This window comes from Ovis canadensis, chromosome 15 (assembly GCF_042477335.2).
Source record: "Ovis canadensis isolate MfBH-ARS-UI-01 breed Bighorn chromosome 15, ARS-UI_OviCan_v2, whole genome shotgun sequence".
Taxonomy (NCBI): Eukaryota; Metazoa; Chordata; class Mammalia; order Artiodactyla; family Bovidae; genus Ovis; species Ovis canadensis.
Window position 1 is genome coordinate 60,920,207 of NC_091259.1, and position 18,357 is coordinate 60,938,563.

General features: G+C 38.0%; 1 protein-coding gene across 3 annotated transcripts in view; it reads left to right on the plus strand.

Annotated features, from left to right (window-relative positions):
- The window catches only part of POLD3 (DNA polymerase delta 3, accessory subunit), a 45,115-nt gene that overhangs the window by 19,330 nt on the left and 7,428 nt on the right, over positions 1–18,357 (plus strand). For all 3 annotated transcript variants that reach the window (XR_011249170.1, XR_011249171.1, XM_069553060.1), the window contains exons 6-10: positions 5,084–5,348; positions 5,979–6,051; positions 8,108–8,273; positions 11,501–11,607; positions 17,473–17,582. Coding sequence is in view for 1 of the 3 variants with exons in the window: in XM_069553060.1 (XP_069409161.1) it covers positions 5,084–5,348; positions 5,979–6,051; positions 8,108–8,273; positions 11,501–11,607; positions 17,473–17,582 (721 nt within the window). In the remaining 2 variants the exon portion in view is untranslated. The remainder of the gene's footprint in view (positions 1–5,083; positions 5,349–5,978; positions 6,052–8,107; positions 8,274–11,500; positions 11,608–17,472; positions 17,583–18,357) is intronic.

Below are 18,357 nucleotides of genomic sequence, written 5' to 3' on the forward strand. Positions count from 1 at the left end.
CCCACTAGACTCCCCATAAATCTACTTCTCATGTATTTATCCTGTCACTGCCACCAGAAATGTTGTTTGTTGTGCCCCCTCATTACTCCTTTACCCCAGTCTCTGCTTGTCTAATTCCTGTCCACCCTTCAAGAACCAGTTGACATGTTGTCCTTCAAAAAACTATTCCTAATTTGACATCCCTCTACCTCCCATCCAAAATCAGTTGATCTTCCACAGCCAGTATCAGATCTTATTCATCTTTTGTATCCTTCACAGCACGGGGAGGAGGTGGACTATAATGTACGTGGTTTTGGAAATTAATGGTCATGGGCTGGAGTTTTTACTTCATTGCTAATGGCCCAGTGGCTTTGGACAAGTTACTTAAACTCTTTTGGGCTTTCGTTTCATCATTTTTAAGTTGGATATAATAATGCCTACTTTGTGAGGTGGTATGGAGGGTTCAGAGCAGATTCTCAGACATATATTGAACACCTACTGCTTTGACATGCACTAAGCAAGATAATTTGAATTAATTCAGCAAAGGTCTGATGAGTACGTGTGACATGCCACATACTGTAGAGTGACTGTAGCCTGATGCCTGCTTGGGGAACTGATGGTCTTATGGGAGGCAGTTATGGTATAGTGTGACAGTGCTACAATAGGGATAAGTGTGTAGGAGGATCCCCGCCTTTTCTGTTGGGGTGGAGTGAAGACTGAAGACAGAGATGGCTTGTAGAAGAGCATGGCATCTAAGTTGAAGCTTAAAGGCCTAGTAGAAGTAGCCAATCCGAAGTGGGAGAGGAAGGACAGGGCTGAGAGGAAACACGATGCTTATGCAGAACCACAGTAGTTTTCTATACCTGAAAACTAGAGTGAGGGGCAGGAAATAATGATGCAAGGAGTCAGACACTATGCTTTGACTACTAGGATAAGTTTAGGCTTTATTGCACAGGGAAGCCACTGAAGATTTTGAAGCAGATGATTGAAGTGATCAGAATTGTATTACAGAAGGATCACTCTGGCTGTGATGGTGAAAGTGGATCTGAAGGAAATAATCTGTACATGGGCCAGTATGAAGGAGAAATGTTGCAGTGATTCAGGGTAGAGATGATAGTCTCTGAAGTATAGAGTTGGTATTGGGAGTGGAGAAGTATCTAGGTTAAAGAATCATACCATCAAAACCTGGATGGTTTGGTAGTGTTAAGGGACCAAGAGAGTGTGTTATGGTGGAGATGGGGGGTGCTTCATGTCATTAAGGATGATGGCCATGTTTCTGGTTTGAATTGCTGGATAGGTGATGATTCTCTCACTAAGAATGGGAATATATGAGGAGGAGCAAGCTTTGGGAGAAGGGAAAAATAATGAATTGGGTTTGGATATGTTGAGTTTGAGTACCGGATGGGGAGTCCAAGTGGAGATGCCCAGTGCAATAGATACGGGGGTCTAGAGCTAAGGAGAGAAATAGGAGGTAAAGACAGACATTTTGGAATCAGAGAAAATAGGTAATTAGTTGGGCTACAGCAGTAGATACCGTCATGCAGAGAGAATGTATAGGATGAAAGAAGAGCAGAAATTTAAACTGTAGCCACAGTTACTATCTGTGTAACCTTGGGCAAATTATTTAACCTTTCTACTTCATTTTCCTGAAATGAAACTAATAATAGTATCATCCTCAAGGTTGTAGGGGCTTTCCTGGTGGCTCAGACAGGAAATAATCTACCTGCAATGCAGGAGACCTGGGTTTGATCCCTGGGTTGGGAACATCCCCTGGAGAAAGAAATAGCAGTCCTCTTCAGTATTTTTGCCTGGGAAATTCATGGACAGAGGAGCTTGGTGGGCTACAGTCCTGGGGTCACAAAGAGTTGGACACGACTGAATGACTAACAGGGTTGTAGAGGATTAAGTGAATACATACTTGTAAAGCACTTAGAACAGTGCTTAGCACACAGTAAGCACTATTTAAGTAATAGCTATTTTTTAAGGGGTGGGCAGAAAAAGAGGGACCTAAGCGGAAGCAGCCAGAGATAAGAGGAAAATCACGAGTGTATGGAGTTCTAAAAACTTAAGAAGAGAATTTCAAGGAGGAGGGAATAGTTGACAGTATCAAACCTTGTTGAGAAGTGGAATGTAATAGGAACTGAAAAGTGATGGCCTTAGTAAGAGCAGTTTCAGTGGAGCAGCCAGATTCTGGTCACCTGGGTAGATGGGGATATAGGGAAGTGAGATAGCAAATAGGGACAACTTTCTAGGAAATTTGATGGTAAAACAGAGGAAAAAGAGATAACCTGCTACAGAGGAATGGAGACTTGGGGGTGGGGGAAATGTATCCATTTTTAAAGTTGAGAATGCCTTGAACTTGTATTATTAGTAAAGAGCCATAAAAAGAAGAAATGGTTGACAATGCTGGAAGAGGTGGATTAACTGGTACAGTTGGGTCTATATCCAGGTGGATATAGAATTGCCAAAAATAATTTCTGTAAGTTCCATGAGAATAGGGATCGTTTATTTAGTTAACCACTGTATCCCTAAAACAATGCCTGGTAACTATTAAATAAATAATTGTTGAGTGAATTAATGGTAGACATTGACTCTTTTTTTTTCTTCTGCTTAAAACCTTGAATGTAATGGGCATACAAATATTTATTAGATAAATATAATTATACTGCTAAAGAGTAATTTATGTCTGGTGTCTTTTAGAGAAGGATTATAAGAAAACATAAACACCCTGATATGTTTATGTAATTTATTAGATTTCAAAAATAATCTGCATTAAAATCTAGTTTTGGCATGTCAAGCTCTAAAAATCAATTCTATTGTATCTAGCAAGTAAGGAAACTAGAATAAAAGTGACACAGAAGTCCAAAATTAAATTTGCATAGAGACCACTAAAATAAACATGGCACGTAGAAATGTGATAGTAGGAGGCACTTTAATGAAACTTTACTTAAATACTTAAAATATCCTCAGTAGAAATGTGAAGAAAAAATAAAAAAGAAATGTGAAGAACTTACTTCCAATAAAGAAGTTTGTGTTTGGTCCTGAGAATTATGGGTCAACTGAGATCTGACTCATTGTTTCATGTGTTTTAAGAAGTGCTATGACAGGAAGAAAGCTGAAATTTTAGATTGACCAGGTTCTTCTCTCTTCAGACATGGTCCCAGTCTAGCTTGGTCTCTTCCTCATGGCCAGTTTCTGGTCCTGACCCTAAGGTGTGGAAATGTAGACCAAATGGAGAAAGAGTTGTCTTGGGGCCAACTTTAGATGCTGACAGTGAACTAAAACATTGCTCTTTCCTGTACATGGCAGCGTTGCAGGGCCAGAGAGGAAGAATGGTGGTTGAAAGGAAATGACTTCCGTCTGTTCTTAACTCTGATGCACTGAATATTTGTGTTAATGCACAAATTTTGTGAGGTTTTTCTGTATAGACTGTAATAAAGTGGAAGGGTTCTGGAGCTGTGAACTCTAGCTTGGGGGCTGTTGAGCCTTAAAGTTACTTCAAAAACTAAATGATTTTATCCAAGTTTTTTCCCTTGGGCCAGTTAATCTCAAAGTTGTGCCTGGTTGATCTCTAAGGTAATTGCTATCATCACGTAGTTTCTCAACCTGCATCTTCTCCCATCCCGAGTTGAGATGATACACTAAAGAAGGGAGAGAAGCCAGAAGATTCACTTTCACTGTCTTAAATAATCTGTCTTTGAATCTGTGTTTGTATGTGCCAGGTCTTGTACTAGGTACCTGAAATACAAAAGATGAATAATACACTCACCCTCAAGGAGCTCTCACCTATCCTCAGTAAGCAAAAGACTGAGGGAAATAAAATGTTGTTCTTTGTCAGGAAATGTTGGAAAACTTTGCTTTAAGTACAACCATTTGAGAAGGATGGATGAGTTACCCATTCACAACATAGAACACTATATTATGGACTTTTGTGAAACAGGCACATCTACAATGATGACAGAGGAGGAGATGAATGTTCCCTTTAATATGGCATGCAAATTGTGCCAAAGTTTTCACTTGGCTATGGGCATACTTCTCTGGTGCTATTAGTTGAGATTATTATAAATTATTAACAAATGACTATAAAGGACCACAGGTTACAGGAGCTAGTGGCTCTGTTCCCAGGTTATTCCGTGTTCTAAACCATGATCTATTCTGGTCAGGAGAGTTGCCAGGAAATTTGTTAATATTTAAAGCTTTAATTTTGAGTCAGTCAATATTTATGGTATATCTAGCCCTATAAGGTGGAGGGTCTTGAAAAATAAACCATTTGGTTTACCAAAGTTGGTGAAATTACTAATATTTTCTTATTGTTTGGTATATTCTTACTATTTTGAATTAGGATGCTTTTTCATAAAAGCAAAAATACCTGTACAATTTGGTAGAAGACACCTGTTTTCAGTCTTAGTTTTATTACCAACAAGATGTATAATCTAGGACTTCACTCACCTTTCTCAAGTGTGCAAATACTTGTTGCACAAACTTATTTCTAAAATCCATTTTAGTTTTACAATTTCCTAATTTTATAGTATTAGGGTTAGAAAGTATTGTGTAGAAGAGGCAAGAGTTTGAAAATAAGGTTTGATATTGACAGTTAATTAATTTATTTATTTATTTATTTATTTTTTTAATTTTTAGTTTTTTATTTTTTAAATTTTAAAATCTTTAATTCTTACATGCATTCCCAAACATGAACCCCCCTCCCACCTCCCTCCCCAGAACATCTTTCTGGGTCATCCCCATGCACCAGCCCCAAGCATGCTGCAACCTGCGTCAGACATAGACTGGCGATTCAATTCACATGATAGTATACATGTTAGAATGTCATTCTCCCAAATCATCCCACCCTCTCCCTCTCCCTCTGAGTCCAAAAGTCCATTATACACATCTGTGTCTCTTTCCCTGTCTTGCATACAGGGTCATCATTGCCATCTTCCTAAATTCCATATATATGTGTTAGTATACTGTATTGGTGTTTTTCTTTCTGGCTTACTTCACTCTGTATAATCGGCTCCAGTTTCATCCATCTCATCAGAACTGATTCAAATGAATTCTTTTTAATGGCTGAGTAATACTCCATTGTTTGTAACATTTCTGTCCTCAGGTTTAGTGCCATCCAGTGTGCAGCTGCGGTCCCTAGAGCTCCTGCTGAACCCTCATCTTCTGAAAAGTTTGAGCAGTCAGATCCTCCGGTGTCACCTGAGACGCAAGCCGGGAACGAGTTGACCACCAATGGTCATGGCCCACCTGTCCCCAGACAGAGTCCCCAGCAGCCCAGAGGGATCATGGGCATGTTTGCTTCTAAAGCTGCTTCTAAAGCCCAAGATGCCAGTAAGGAAGCCAAAACAGAGGCTAAAGAAGTAACGAATGTAAGCCTTCTATAAAAATGCGTTTACAGCTCAGAATGGGTAACTAGAAAAGCATTTAATAATTCCAGTGGTTGTAGTTTAATTATATAAGGTTCTGATATTTAGTTCTAGTTTTTTCTACTTTGGTGTAAATTGTTTAATTCTTGGGCTGATAGTTTAATCTTTGTTTAAATCCTCATTTTCTGTTCTGTGAGGGAGAAATCATCTTGTTAAGTAATTTGGATGTCGTATTGCTGTTAAGTGGTAGAACCAGAATTCAGTTCCATTTATGATGATTACAAATGTAGTGTTCTGGAGGTTTTTCCTCGTTTTGTACCATACTGCCTCTGATCTGTTTTAATTCTGTCAAAGTAAGTAGTTCTTTTAAATACAATAAAAAAATGTTTAGGCACATTCATGGATAATAATTTTATAAAAACTATGAGAAACTAAGCTTTGGAAATGAATACCAAACACTATGTGGTCTGGCTTTGTTCTTATACCTAGTATCTGTACTCATTTTGGCATGATAATATAGAGGCTCTATGATCATGACAGTGTCTTCCACTATTGACATTTTTGACTGTTTCTTGAAGAGCAGCCTAAACACAGAAAAAAAATCATGTGTGTTTTCTTTTGCTTTGCTTTCAGGCATCTTCAGTAGGCCCCAAGGCACCAGGGAAGGGGAATGTCATAAGCAATTTTTTTGGAAAAGCTGCTATGAGTAAGCATGTTCTTAGGTTCCTTTGACTAATATGTGAATGTTAATATAATAACCTTTTATCTGAGGTGAAGGCCACCTTGTACAGTTTTTACCCACCTAACACACTACTATGTGGTTTTCCTACATCCTGACATAAATTTGCAGTCTATAAACCTGTGTATTGATGAACATAACCAACTGAAACAGTGGATTTTACGGGTGAGCTGGGTTTGGTTGAAATCTGAAGGATAGTTTACTTATTTCTGATTTTACTTCCTGCCTTGGAAAGAGAGTTAAATATTTGTTTCATAGGGTTCTTGAAAATGAGTGATTAAAGTAAAAGGGAAGTTGCTTGGTTAAACAGTGTAGTGTTAATATCTTGGATGCTTTGTCAGTTTGCCTGGTATGACCATTCTGTTTCCTAAGGGGCTACAAAAACAAATTTTTTGCCTTTCTTATTTTTGCAGATTACTTACAGTAATGAACTAGACTTCAGTTTGAATTAGGAGGGCCCAGGTAGTAACGGCCATTTATAAATATTTACATTTTGAGAAAGCAAATCTCCTTTATTTAAAAATATATATTTGGGTGAGAATTCTTTCAAATAAAAAGAACCAATAATCACATATTTCGGTACTTCTCATATCAAATACACATTCCCTGAGGGTATGTGGCCAGAATACCAGGAAGAATGCAGGAGTTGAAGGGTAATTATGGCACACTTCTTGGAGCATAATGCTTTACAAAGATTCTGTGGGAAGCATTTTTGTTACATGCCTATGCAAGCAAAATTAGTCAGAAATCTGCTTTTCTGTGATGGTCAAAATGGTAGTTAGGGGATAGATTGGGGTGATAGTTTTTTTATTTTCTATAAAAGCTATCAGAAAACATTCTTATATTCTAAAAAAAATAATGAAAATTTGCTACTTTCAGGTTACTGGGAAAGCATGATTGTATTATTTCAGGCCCAATGCATAAGGCCAGTGCAGGAGATACAAGAGATGCGGGTTTGATCCCTTTGAGGAGGAAATGGAAACCCATTCCATTATTCTTGCCTGGAAAATCCCATGGACAGAGGAGCATGGTGGGCTACAGTCCATGGGGTTGCACAGAGCTGGACATGACTGAGCACATGTACACACACAGTGCATAAGGAGGGCTTCCTCCTTGTATGAAAACATCATGCTAAGGTCTGTCATCTTGTGAATGGATAACAGTATGTGACAGATGGAATTTTTTCAGCTATAAAAAGCAATGAAGTATTGATACATGCTGCAAAATAGATGAACCTTGAAAATGGCAAAATAGAAGAAGCTGAACACAAAAGGCCACGTGTTACATGATTCCGTTTATACAAAAGGTTCAGAATAGGCAAACCTATAGAGACAGAAAGTCTATTAGTGGTTGTTAAGGGATGGTGTGTGTAGTACAGGATTTCTTTTAGAGGTGATGAAATGTTCTAAAATTGGATAGTGGTGTTGGAATTAAGAAGCACTGAATTGTACAGTTTATGAGGGTAAATTTTATGATATATGAATTCTGTCTTAGTAACAAACACCTTAATGTTTTATATATTTTTAAAAATTGCAGCATTGGTGACAAATTAGAAAGTCGTCATCTGTTATCTTTCTTTGCTTAAAAAGGTGTTTCATATTTTTTTGAGTATAAAAAGGAGATGCTTTTCTGCTGTCATAATTCATAAGCTGCATACTCTTGGGAAACATCTTTAATCTCTCTGACTCTTAATTTCCTCGTCTAACAAATGAGAATGTTGGTACTTCATAAATTTGTATTCATCTTTTTCTAAGTCCTACTTTTACTATCATTTGGCCTGGGGGCTATGATATAATGAGGGATTAGTAGGAGGCAGAAATGAAAACAGTTTCAACTGAGTGGTAGTTGGAAAGGAGAAATGTTCTCTTGACTAGACCATGAGCTCTGTTAGGACGGGGACTGTTTTTCATCCCTTTAGCCCATGTTCCTAATATATTACCTGGCACTTAGTAAACTGTCAAAGGAATGATAAATTAATATTGCACGACGGGGTTATATATCATCTGCTATACTTTATTTATAGATAAACTTAAAGTCAATTTGGATTCAGAACAAGAAGTGAAAGAAGAAAAAAAAGTGGAGCAACCTCCACTGTCTGTCACCGAACCAAAGCTGGCAGCCCCTGTGGGCCTGAAGAAATCTAGCAAAAAAGCAGAGCCTGTTAAGATGCAACAGAAAGAAAAAAAAAGGTAGGAAAATTTTGTTGCTTGTGAGGGAAAAGTGTCTCTGCTGGGGGTGAAAAGGTCTGTTTGGGCTTATTGACAGGCAGGCAGTTTTCAGTTGAGTACTAAATCCTACTTCATGCCTTAGGGATACAGCTGTATAACCAAAATAAAGAGAGACGCTCCATAGCTTATCTAATGAAGCAGAACTTGAATCAACCAGTTTGGATAACGTAGAGCCCAAAGCCAGTGTTTTTGGGCCCCATTGATCTAAATTGATGGTCCGCTCTCCTTTACTTCAGTTTATATTTGTGGACATGGCCTAAGTGTGCCTGAGCATATGTCTCTGTGTCTGCTTTTCACCTTAGAGTGCCAGATGAGGGTTTAAGTGAAATTTAAGAGAAAAAGTTCTTTGTTTTCTTTTTGTATCAATGAGTTTATTTTTCAAGTGGTAAAATGTAATTAGAAAAGAAAATAAAAAGCACACAAGCTGTTAAAAATGAATCCAGGAATTTGAGACACTACCTCATAGTTGGTAGGAACTGGTGTGTTGAAAGAAATCTAAAGGACACTGTCAGCACTGATAGGCCCGGAAATACTTAACTTTTGTGGCAAGGTTGCAGCCACTCTATTAGAAAACATAAACAAAATGCTGAAGTTGCAGAGGGTCAGAGCTCTGTCCAGTGGGCCTCACCTCCTCAGAACGTGTGATAGAGATGGATTAAAATGTCTCCTACCATGAGTACAACACTCACTGATGGTTATTGCCAGGATCACATTCAGTATTTCACCACCAAGTGGGATGTTAACTATATGTTTTTAACACATGGTCTTCCCTTGTGGTTCAGCTGGTAAAGAATCCGCCTGGCAATTGAATCTGCGGGAGACCTGGGTTCAATCCCTGGGCTGGGAAGATCCTTTGGAGAAGGGAAAGGCTACCCACTCCAGTATTCTGGCCTGGAGAATTTCATGGACTATACAATCCATGGGGTTGCAGAGTTGGCATTTTAATACATGAACTTTACCAGATTCAGGAAGCTCTTTTCTGTTCCTAGTTTGATGTTTTATAAAATGAGTGTTGAATTTTGACAGATACTTTTCCTACATTTATTGAGGTAATGTATGGTGTTTCTGTTAATGTGGTGAATTACACCGACTGGTTCTTGAATTTTAAACCAACCTTGCATTCTTGAGATAAACCCCACTTGGTCATGATGTATTATCCTTTTTATATATTGCTAGATTTGATTTGTTAATGTTAAGAATTTTTTTTTTGCATCTACATTTATGGGGGTATAATCAGTTATATTATCTTTGCTGGTAATGTCTTTACCAGATTTCAGGATCACAGTTACGCTCATTTCATGTGATTAGTTAAAAGGAGTTTCTTCTTCCTCTGTTTTCCAAAAGAGTTTATGTAAGATATGTATTGTTTTTTTTCTTAAAAATTTGATAAAATTGACCAGTGGATCTAGGCTTGGAGTTTTCTTTGTGGGAAATTTTTTATTACGAATTTGATTTCTTTAAATACAACTATTCAAGTATATCTTTATTCTTTTGTGGTCAGTTTTGAATGTGTTTTTAAAAGAATTTATTTCATCTAAGTTAAAATTGTTCTTAATATACATAACCTTATTCTTTGAATATCTATAGAATCTGTAGGTATTGCTACAGATTTCTTTCATTCCTGGTACTGGTAATATATACTTTTTATCAATCTGATAAAAGTCTTACTGATTTTATAAGTTTTCTTGAAAAATAACTTTTACCGTTTAAAATTTTCTGTTTCATTGATTTCTGCTCTTTATTATTTCCTTCTACTTTGTGTTTATTCTTTTTCTAGCTTAAGGTAAAAAAAATGTATTGATATTTGTTATATAAGAAATATGATTGAAGGTAAAAACTATGTCTTATCCTTATTTGTATCTGTAACACACAGTAGGCCCTTGATAAATTATTGTTGATTGAATGAATAGTGTGGTGGAGTATCCAGATAGAAGAGCTAAATAATGTCAAGATGAATTTAGGTTTTTTTATTAGGTCATTGTTGCTGTTCAGTTGCTCAGTGGTGTCTGACTCTGCAACCTCATGGACTGCAGCACACCAGGCTTCCCTGTCCTTCACTGTCCCCTGGAGTTTGCTCAGATTCATGTCCATTGAGTTGGTGATGCCATCCAACCATCTCGTTCTCTGTCGCCCCCTTCTCCTCCTGCCCTCAGTCTTTCCCAGTATCAGTCTTTTCCAGTGAGTTGGCTCTTTGCATCAGGTGGCCAAAGTATTGGAGCTTCAGCTTCAGCATCAGTCCTTCCAATGAATATTCAGGGTTGATTTCCTTTAGGTGGACTGGTTGGATCTGTTTGCAGTCCAAGAGACTCTCAAAAGTCCTTCAGCACCACAGTTCAAAAGCATCAATTCTTTGGCACTCAGCCTTCTTTATGGTCCAACTCTCACATCCGTATGTGACTACTGGAAAAAACCATAGCTTTGTATATGGACCTTTATCAGCAAAGTGATGTCTCTGCTTTTTAATATGCTGTGTAGGTTTGTCATAGCTTTTCTTCCAAGGAGCAAGCGTCTTTTAATTTCATGGCTGTAGTCACTATCCACAGTGATTTTAGAGTTAGAATCACCTTAGTGTTTTCTACCTGTGCCTTTGTTCATATTGTTCTTTCTTTTTAAAATTATGTCTCCCTTTTCTATCTGATAAACTGTTTAGATTTTGAAGTTTTAAAATAAGACTTATGTCACTTAACATTTATTTGTTCAGAAAAATTTATCATATTGTATTTTATAGTCAGTGGTATTTGTATCTGTTTTTCCTGCCAGAGCTTCTTGAGAACAATGGTACTTTTTTGATCTTTGCATCTGGTGTTTAACAAAAAGTCTTTATGTAAGTAGTAGCTGCTTATTTAATGCTTGTTGAATGACTGAATCAACAGTCATTCAACTGTTGCATTCATAATGCTTGTTGAATAACTGAATCAAAAGTAGGGGAAGTAAGGAATTTAGAGAAATTTTCAATAATCTGGTAAGTAGCTTACAGTGGTCTTTAGAGAGCTAGAGAAAGTTTTTATTCTGAAGTGACTTAGTTGTATGTGGTCAGTGAGCAGAGTATCCTTTCGGTCTTTTATGACTTCTATTTTCTACCCTCTGGAATTAAGTTCATGAATTATGAAGCAAGGCCCTGAGTAGCATATGAATACTTATATTTTTATTTTGTGTAACATGCTTAAATTATTCCCTAATGGCCACAGGAGGAAGCAAGCGGAGTTATCTGATGATGAGACGAAAGAACCTGAAAACGTGAAGAAAAAGAGGAGGAGAATCAAACTTCCTGAGTCTGATAGCAGTGAAGATGAAGGTGGGCATTGCTAATTTTTTTATTTTAAAGTTTAATTTAAAAATTTAATTTTTGGCTAGTGGGATTGTCTCAGTCAAATTGGGCTGCTATTATAAGAATACCATAGACTGGGAGGCATAAACCACAGGACTTTATTCCTTACAGTTCTGAAGGCTGAGAAGTTCAAAATCAAGGTACAAGCTGATTCAGTTCCTGGGAGAGGCTCTCTTCCTCATTTGTAGAAGAGTACCTCCTTGCTGTGTTCTTCATAGTAGAGCAAGAAATCATCTTCTTTGTGTCTCTAATCTCATTCATTACGATCCTGTCCTCGTTTTATCTCCCAAAGGTCCCCTTCCTGCTACTATTGAGGATTTGGGTTTCAACATATAAATTTTGAGGGAACACAAATATTCGGTCCACAGAAGGGTCAGTTCTTCTTGTGATGACTTTAGTTCAAGAAGCTAAAAAGTTGCTTATTATGGGTTGCAGTGACAATAGTAATCCTAGCACTGAGAGACACAGTGTACCTATTTCTGTTCAAAACCAACTTTTAACCTTTTAACAAGAACCATAATCTTCTGGTAATTTGTGAAAGTAGCAAACACAAAGAGGAGGAGAATAAGGATTATTATTATATTTATTATCAAGGATATTTTATTTTTAAAAAAATAAAATGGAGCTCTTCCTTTGGGTACCTTCATGTGTGTCTTATAAAAAGTGAGATTGTAGGCATCAGGGGTAATGGTACTGTTTTGTACCACATAAGTAAAACCACACCAAGATGAATCTGCACTGTTGTTGTTGAAAAGGAATGACCCTGTGGACCCTCCTAGTTTTAAGTTGTAGACACTGTTGTAAAATAAGTGAATAGAGTAAGGGCAAGAATCTCGCCTGGAAAATTATTGTGCCTTTTAAGAGAATATCAAGTAGTCTAAGAGCCAATTCAAGTATTCATCCCAAATTGTGTAAATGAAAATACATAGAAAAAGGAGCGACTTATCTGATGGTCCAGTGGTTAAGACTGCATTCCCAGTGCATGGGGCCCAGGTTCAATTCCTGGTCAGGGAACTAGATCCTACATGCAACTAAGATTCTTCATGCACGTGGCAATGAAGATCCCTTAGTGCTGCAACTAAGACCCAGAACAGCCAAGTCAATTTTTTTTTTTTAAAGCCCAAAGAGAAAGATTCCTGGGTTGGACTGATATGCCATATGACTTCAACTCTGAAAAGCCTGCTCTGAGAACTGGTGGTGAAAAGCTTGAGGTGCTATGATTGATTCTCCATGAATTCATGGCATATAAAGCATTTTAGGAAATGGCCAGAGCTCTCATCCAAAGGGATTCAGCATCATACAAAGGTAGACGAAAGCAAACAAACTGAGAGATTCTTTAAGAGATTAAAGAGAAATGAATGCAAAAAAAGAAACCTGCTATGCTGTTGAAGGGCAAAGCTAAACTTCTTAAACTCCAGTGTTACCAGAACCTACTGTAAGAAGCACTAAAAGTGGTAACAGGCAACCCAAACTGAGGGGGTATTAACTCGAGTGAGTTGAAAAACAAATTATAGATGACAGTCACACAAAAAAAATGAACAGACCTAAGAAACTGTACAAGCAGGTTGACTGTGTCTATGGCAGAGCTGTACCTTTGACTCCTCCCTGGACTCAGGGTTTTCGTTGACTGTGAAACATAGGAATATGGTATTGTAAGCATCCCAGTGGGATGCTGAGTCCTCATTCCATGCCATTTATCAAAATGCTTTAACCAAGACCACAGCAGGAAGACTTAGAAGTGTGTAGATGAAACAGCCATCAAGAAACATTTGGATTGGTTGAGTTGAAGAAATAGAGGCAACTCTGCAGATACACAGGAAAATAACTTAGGAGGTAACTTAGGAAGGTGTGCTAACTAGAACAGTCATCCCTAATTCCAACCAGGAAAAGAACTTGAGGAAGATTCTGGATAAGTCTTTGAAATCATTAGCCTTAATATACATTAAAAAATAAACTAGATACTAGTTTACTTAAAACTAATACTAGTTTAAAAATAAATACTAATACTAGTTTAAAAATAAACTAGTATTAGTGAAGAAGTCAGCTGTAATACTGTGATTGATTGAACACTCTTTACATACTTCTGAAATACTCTCTGTAGTTCTGATCCTTAGCTCACAAAAATGATACTCTTAAGTGACTAGAAATAAGAGTAGGGTTATTTAGTCTGGAAGGGAGAAGAAATGTGAAAGAGGTGGACAGCCTATAATAACATGATATAGAGCAGAGGCTCTCAGATTTTTTTATCTGGGAAAGATAATTTTTGGCATCTGACTAAATTTATAAACTATTGCCATTTTATTCCTAAATTTCTTCTTTGTCTCAGAGCCAATGGGATTTTACTTTAAACCTTCATACAGTCTCTAACCTACTATTGCTTTATTCCTGCTATGCTGAGTATGTGCTGTCAGTTCAGTAGGCTATCTTCAGCTAGAAGTTAGCGACAGAAGTGGAGCAAATGGCAGAGACTTTGGAGTCAGACAGACCTGGGTTTAAAATCTTACCTCCACTAGTGACTGACTTTAGGCAGGTTACTTCTTCAGTTCCTTGTTTTCTCTTCTCTAAGATAGGATGTTATCACATAAGATAGGCCTTTTATGAACATCAAACAAAATGCTGTTTGAAAAGTGCCAGGGCAATGCTTAACATATAATCAGTTTTCTTAATATTCACCCCACTTTTCCTGTTGAAATTCAGTAAGCATTTAATGGTAATAATATACTTGAAAGTACCTTGTCTCAGAAAACTCCCTTCAACTTCATATTCTTAACTATATACCCAAGAAAGTATTCTTTCTCTTTCTCCCTGGCAGAATCATAAGCACCGTTAGCAGTTCTGTATACTCTCTTTCTAAAGTAAAGAAAGGCCAGACCCAGAAAGAAATAACATGAAGAGTAATATCTGTATTGCTAGGAAAAAGTAGTTTTAACTGGTATGTTTCAGTCTTGGCTACCGTTTTCAGTCCTTGCAAATTGTTTATAGAGAATGGTAAGCAAATGACCCACCCCCAGCCCTTTTTTGAAGGTTAAGATAAGTAGTTTAAAAAATTTCCTAGGAAGCTATGAATGGTTTCCAGGAATTCTAATTACCCATCTCTTCCAGAAAACTGGTAAACAGTGGTTACATTGCTAGATCCCTGCAATTATCTTTACCACAGTTCTTATTCTGCCCCAGTGAAGGGTGCTTTCCTGGGATAAGTGATATTTCACTACTTGAGTACCTTTCATCTGAAGAGCTGCAAAATCAGTTACAAATATATTTAAAACACACCAATGCATCCATCATTCCATAGCTTATGTCACTAAAAATATGTTGAAGGAGTATGGTCATCTTGGTAATAAAGACTAAGGCAGACTGACATGGATTCTAACATATGAAAGTGGGCAAGTTTTTTTTTTTTTAACCTCTTTGAACCTTGGTTGTATAAAACAAATAGTAATAGTGATTTTTGTGGGGTTATTATAAAAATGAATGATTAATATTTGTAAGCCCAGAAAATTCTAGTTGTTTTCCCTATCCTTTCTTAAAATATTGTAATTTTTTTTAAAAATTTAAACTAAGTAATACATATATACAATTTCAAAAATCAGTTAAAGTACAAGTTTTATATATTAGTAACCTCTCCTATCAGGCTCACCTAATTGACTGATGCTTCTCTTGTCAACTTTTTCCCATCTGCCTTCCATCTTCCAAGGGTTTGTTGAAATTTCTTATTCCTTAAGAGTTCTTGGCTCCTGTGATGTTCTCTTCCCTATTATGAGGGGGTTACATTTCTTTCCTTTATTATTGTTAGGTTTCTCAGTGAGGTTGTGTGGAAGGGAGAGGGAAGCATATGCTGCATCTTCCTTGACTTAGAAGCTCCTCATCCCAATTATAGTTCAGAAAATGATTCTTTTATTAAAAATGTTACTGTATATTCAGCGCTAGGGAAATGGTGGTGCCTCTGCCTGTATGGAGCCTAGAGTCTGAAGGGGGACTCTAAACAGCTCCATACGTGCAGTGAGAGGGGTCTTAGAGGGTGCCACTGGGATTATGTGTTTTCCTTGGTTAAGTCAAGTGGTTGCAGAACTGGAAACAGAATGAGAGCTCATAAATTTATGACTGAGTACTCAAAATTCCTTTTCTTTGGCGTCCTCACTGCATAAACTTCTCTCCTACCACTGTAACTCATTGCTTCACAGCTTTCTTAATAGCTATACCTTCAGGAGGATGGGTGCTTGGTTCTGGTGGTTTGTCTGGACTTTTTCTTTCTCAGGCTCCTGTCATGTTCTAGCCTCCCAGTGCTGGTTAGTAGCTGGACCACTTTGCTTTTATGTTTCTGTTTCCTACAGTTTATAAAGTTTGGGGGCCCATTTCATACTTGAAGTGTGTAATTTATTGTTTCTTTCTGGCTGTTGTTCTGCTTCACCTCTTTAGGTCATTTGGCCTTGAACTCTCCACTGTCATAATTTTTAACACTGACCTAATGAGTTGGGAGAATTTCAGATCCAAGACTTGTGCTAAGAATTTGAATACAGCCAGGAGATTCAGGGAGCAGGTGAGGCTAAGCAGCTCCCCAGTCTCTTGACCAGCAGTTTCTTTGCGGTGATTAAGCAATGGGTCAGCTGAGGATTTTCACTTCCCTTCTCATGGGCCTTAAACTAAGACTACAGTTTCTGGAACTGTTCAAAACTGATGGGATCCCTCTGGTGGTGCTCTCTTTCAGGTGGTACCACTTCCATAGTGCTATTTCTCTCCTTAAAATATTCTTTTCCTGCTGATCATATTAATGAGTAAGTCTTCGTTGTTAGAGCTATAATTGTGATCATTGTTTCAAAGATAATTCCACAACCCCATGGTTTATGCTATTCAATGTCAGCTGGAAAATTTAAGTCTTACAGACATTTCAGGTGATTGCAAATAATCCTTAAATCACAGTCACAAAATCATTGTTACTATTATTTATTGCATACAACAGAAATTCAAAGAGATTTTTAAAAAACTTCCCCACATTCATATGCTAGGATCCATATTGGTCTGCCTTAACTTATTATTAACTTATTATTAACCCAAGTGTTCTCCTTCAGTATGCTTTTAGTGACATAAGCATAAGGAATGATAAATGCTTTGGTGTGTTTCAAATGTAGCTGTAATGGAGTTGTAGCTCTTCAGTTGAAAGGTGCTCACACTTGGTATAATCTGAGGACTCTCTCCACTTCATCTTAAGAAAATGTCTGTCCCTGAGTGGTAGGCAGCATGGGATAGTTGAAATAGTCAGGCTGTGGAATCAGACTGACTGGGGAGTTTAAAACCTCCTGCCCCAGTTGCAAGCTCTGTGCTCCTGGCAAGCTAATCAACCTCTCACAACCTCTGTTTACCCAACTCTAATGTATGAATGATAGTATTTGTCTCTTAGTTTTGTTGTGAGGAGAAAGTGAAGTAATGTCAGTGAAATAGATGACACATGGTAGATAACCAGTGGATATTTTTAAAACAACTGCATACCCTGACTTATCTATAAAGTTAGAAGCTAGCTAAGATGATCTCTAAGGTACATTCCAGCTCTAATAATTTTTTTAATTGGATTATAATTGCTTTACAATGTCAGCTCTAAAAATTTTTGATTCTTTGATTCTCTTTGTATGAAAATTGATAAAATGCGTATTTTAAAGATATCTGTCTAGTTATCTATATATTAATAAATAGATATATAACTGTAGAATCCTTCATTGTCATGAATTACTGCTTGCAAAATACCCTTTGCTGGACATGGGAGTGTAGAGAGCCAGTGGAGAGGGCGTTGTACCAGACGCTGCCGTAGTTCTCTTATCTAAGCTTGTTCCCTTATTTCAGTCATACCAGACTCTCCTGGAGCTTATGAAGCTGAGTCACCATCCCCACCTCCTCCTTCTCCTTCTCCTGAACCAGTGCTGAAGACTGAGCCGGAGCCTCCTCCTGTCAAGGTAAAACTTTACTGGGATGTGTCCTTTATCGCCCAAAGATGAAGCCACTCTGCTGCATTAGTTCTCTCCTCTGCGCTTCACATGTGGCAGTAGCTGGCTCGTGTCTCATCCTGCTCTCCTGTAGGTGGTACAGGATGGGCATTCCCTCTCTTCTCACAGGTGGGGCAAGTTTAGCCATAGGGCACCATCTCAGGAATGTAGCCGAGGTCAATCCTGGGGGCTCTTTAGTGTTTCATGACTTCCAGTTTCAGAGCAGCTGTGCTGTCCAGCTTCTGTTGGCGTTGTGCACAGTTAAGTGTAGCAGAGTTTGTGAAAGAGTAGAACAAACAACTTATGCGTGTTTGTTGCTCTTCTAGGAAAGGGCTGCAGATGGGGGAATACAGTTTTCAGTAATCTTCAGCTGGGTCTTGTCTGCATCTTTGAGTATAAATAATGTTTATGATTATTCAGTTCAGTTCAGTCGCTCAGTCGTGTCCGACTCATTGCGACCCCATGAATTGCAGCACGCCAGGCCTCCCTGTCCATCACCAACTCCCAGAGTTCACTCAGACTCACATCCATCGAGTCAGTGATGCCATCCAGCCATCTCATCCTCTGTCGTCCCCTTCTCCTCCTGCCCCCAATCCCTCTCAGCATCAGAATCTTTTCCGATGAGTCACCTCATCGCATGAGGTGGCCAAAGTACTGGAGTTTCAGCTTTAGCATCATTCCTTCCAAAGAACACCCAGGACTGATCTCCTATAGAATGGACTGGTTGGATCTCCTTGCAGTCCAT